This window comes from Heterocephalus glaber, unplaced genomic scaffold (assembly GCF_053883595.1).
Source record: "Heterocephalus glaber isolate CG9 unplaced genomic scaffold, H.glaber_assembly_v1.0 deba00001673, whole genome shotgun sequence".
NCBI lineage: Eukaryota > Metazoa > Chordata > Mammalia > Rodentia > Bathyergidae > Heterocephalus > Heterocephalus glaber.
The window spans coordinates 2,611,947-2,615,050 of record NW_028258410.1 but is presented as its reverse complement, the minus strand read 5'-3'; the positions used below and the strand labels follow the sequence as shown (position 1 = coordinate 2,615,050).

General features: G+C 39.9%; 1 protein-coding gene across 1 annotated transcript; it reads left to right on the top strand.

The window, feature by feature from the left end:
* The first annotated feature begins 853 nt into the window (after window positions 1-853).
* Window positions 854-1,966, top strand: LOC147822087 (olfactory receptor 2T8-like). The gene has a single exon (XM_087197653.1). The coding sequence runs from the start codon at window positions 919-921 to the stop codon at window positions 1,924-1,926; it is 1,008 nt and encodes a 335-aa protein (XP_087053779.1). The 5' UTR covers window positions 854-918; the 3' UTR covers window positions 1,927-1,966.
* Window positions 1,967-3,104: the final 1,138 nt, after the last annotated feature.

The following is a 3,104-nucleotide window of genomic DNA, read 5'->3' as shown; positions in this document are numbered from 1 at the left end:
TTATTTTCCTACTTGGTTAGAGTTTAATGTTTTAACTACTCTGCCCTAAAGACATTTATGACTTCAAATTACTTTACACACTTTGTTGAAACATGAATTCTACTATTTTGTAAATTAAACATCCAGTAATGCAATGCTTTACAAAGGAAATAAATGTGAATGTTCAAGATTTTTCATTTTTAATGTTGGATTAGTTGCTTTTTATGATAGCTTAGCACACATTGTAGAATATGTTAATTTTTCTTTTGATGAGTTAACTGAAAATAAGATGCAATTGAGAAAACTTACCATTGACATGTGAGTGAGCTATGTGGAATAAACTAAAACATTGGTAACACACCAGAACACATTCTGGTTTAGCAGAATGATAAGCAGAGATTTTAGAATGAAACTTACAACAGCAGTGCGGTTACTCATTTGTCTTATAAAATATTTGTAAATACAATATAGACTTTAAGGAAAGAAATGAAAAGAAATCAACTTGCAGGTTGAACACTACAAAATAAAAACAATCTAAAAAAGAAAACCTTATTTTCTGTTTGAGAAGTCCTGTCTAATATATTTTAAAAAACAGATTTAATTCAAGTTCTAAGGACAATGACTTTATTATATGAGGCCAGCACAAATGTAAAAAATGAAATAAGTAAATAATTTCTTTCTCTTTCAATTATATTGGTATCACAGAGGGCAGAAATGACACTTAAATGCAACCTGCATTTCAACACAAATTTGTATTCATTATAGTAATTAACATTTTAGGTGAGAAGTATATACTGTGAAAAGATTAGAAAATAAACAAAGTTAAAGCTAGTAGATATAAAACATTTTGAAAAAATCAGAGGAAACATTTGAAGCAGCTTTCATCATGTTTGCACAAAAACTTTTTTGAGGTTATGTATAATAAAGCCAATTTTCCTCATGAAGCATTGCAATGCTGAGATATCTCTCATGACTTTTCCACTGTCAGTGTCAATTCTCTTTGAAATCATGGATCATGGGAACATCACATCAGATTTCATTCTCCTAGGCCTCTTCGACCACACTGCAGCCCACCAGATTCTCTTTGGGGTTGTCCTAGCAGTTATGATCTCCTCCCTCACAGGCAATGGCCTCATGATTCTCCTGATTCACCAAGACCCTCAGCTGCACAAGCCCATGTACTTCCTGCTGAGCCAGCTGTCCCTCATGGACATGATGCTAGTCTGCACCATTGTGCCCAAGATGGTGGCTGCCTACTTGACTGGAAACAAGTCCATCTCCCCAGTGGGCTGTGGGCTGCAGATCTTCTTCCTTCTTACTCTGGGAGGTGGAGAGTGCTTCCTCCTAGCAGCCATGTCCTATGACCGCTATGTGGCTGTGTGCCACCCGCTGCGATATGCCACTTTCATGAGCTGGCCATTGTGTCTGAGAATGGTTTTGGGGTCCTGGCTCCTGGGGGCAGCTGATGGAGTCATGCAGGCTGCTGTTACGCTGAGCTTCCCCTTCTGTAACAGACATGAGATTGATCATTTCTTCTGTGAGGCCCCCACACTGGTGCACTTGGCCTGCAGTGACAGCTCTGCCTTTGAGTATGCCATGTACATCTGCTGTGTGCTGATGCTCCTCATCCCCTTGTCCCTTATCCTGATGTCCTACAGCCTCATCCTCACTGCTGTCCTGCATATGCACTGCACAGAAGCCAGCAAGAAGGCCTTTGCCACCTGCTCCTCCCATTTGGCTGTGGTGGGACTCTTTTATGGTGCTGCCATTTTTATCTACATGAGACCCACATCCTACAAGTCAGCCAAACATGATAAGGTGGTGTCTGCATTCTACACTATCTTCACCCCTATGCTGAACCCCTTGATCTACAGTCTGAGGAACAATGAGGTCAAGGGAGCCCTGAGGAAATGTCTGAGCCACTGCACTGCCTTAAGAAGTGACTGATAGTGTTCATTTTCTCCAACCTTAAAGGCTTCCCAAAGCATGTGTTTGAGATTTACTACAGGGAAGCTTTTATAAGTATATCTCTTTTTTCTATTTCACTTCAAATTGTAAATGAATTTTCATACTTTGGGAGTATTTACTGTGCTTTCATTACCAAGTAAACTTGTGTATTTATAAAAATCTGTAAATCACAAATCCTTGTAAAACTTTCTGCGTCACTCCTACAATACCTTTCTATTCAAAGAATGAGACACTGCTGCAGTTTGAGACTTAACTGTTGTTATCTGTTGGAAATCAAGACAGAATTTGCACTCAATGCTTAGATCTGTGCGTTTCTCTTTAACCAGTTTTTTTTTTTTCTTTTGGTACTGGGGATTGAACTCAGGTCCTTGTGCTTGCATAGCTGGCAGTGAAACTACTGAGCTAAATCCCTGGCCCTCCTTAACCAGTTTTAACAAGTATCTGCCATTGGAATTTACAAATATTATCAAGGTATAACCTCTACCTCCTCAGAAATGCCCCTTGTGTCCTTTGGCATTGAAAGTCCACACACAGGACATAATCACTGACCTCATTTCCATCCCCATTATTTAGTTTGACTTACTTTAAAACTGTATAGTAAGGTAAGCTGAAATTAGACCATTTTAGTACCTTGACTTTTATTCTGTAAGTGTAATATATTTTAAAATCCTTCCTATGCTTTCACACTCCTCAGGAGTGTGTTTTTTCCTTTCCTGGCTAGTATTCATAGCATGAATACATTTTGATTTCTTAGTTTTGCTGAGGTACATCTTTGCTCTGTTCACTAGGAACCATCAGCAATATGGCTGCTGGCCGCCTTGTTGTGTGATCTTTGTCTTCTCTTGGTACATGCTCGATTGTAGGGGACAGGGGAAGGGGACGTTACCAGAACCTCTGCAGTGAGTCCTGGTCTCCTGCGAGCCACGGCAGCACACGGCGGATTACAGGAAAGGTAGAAAAATGAGACTGAGAAGAAGCTGAGCTTTGGGTCTGATCAGTGCTGCTCTGGGCAGCAAAGACAAAAGCCCCCAGTTTACCACACCTTTTATTCAGTACATCGGGAGAAACAAATGTAACAAATGACTTGCAGAGAGTTCAACAGTTCACATTGGGATAAACAAGGTGTAAAGGAAGGCTTGCAGAGAGTTCAGTACATC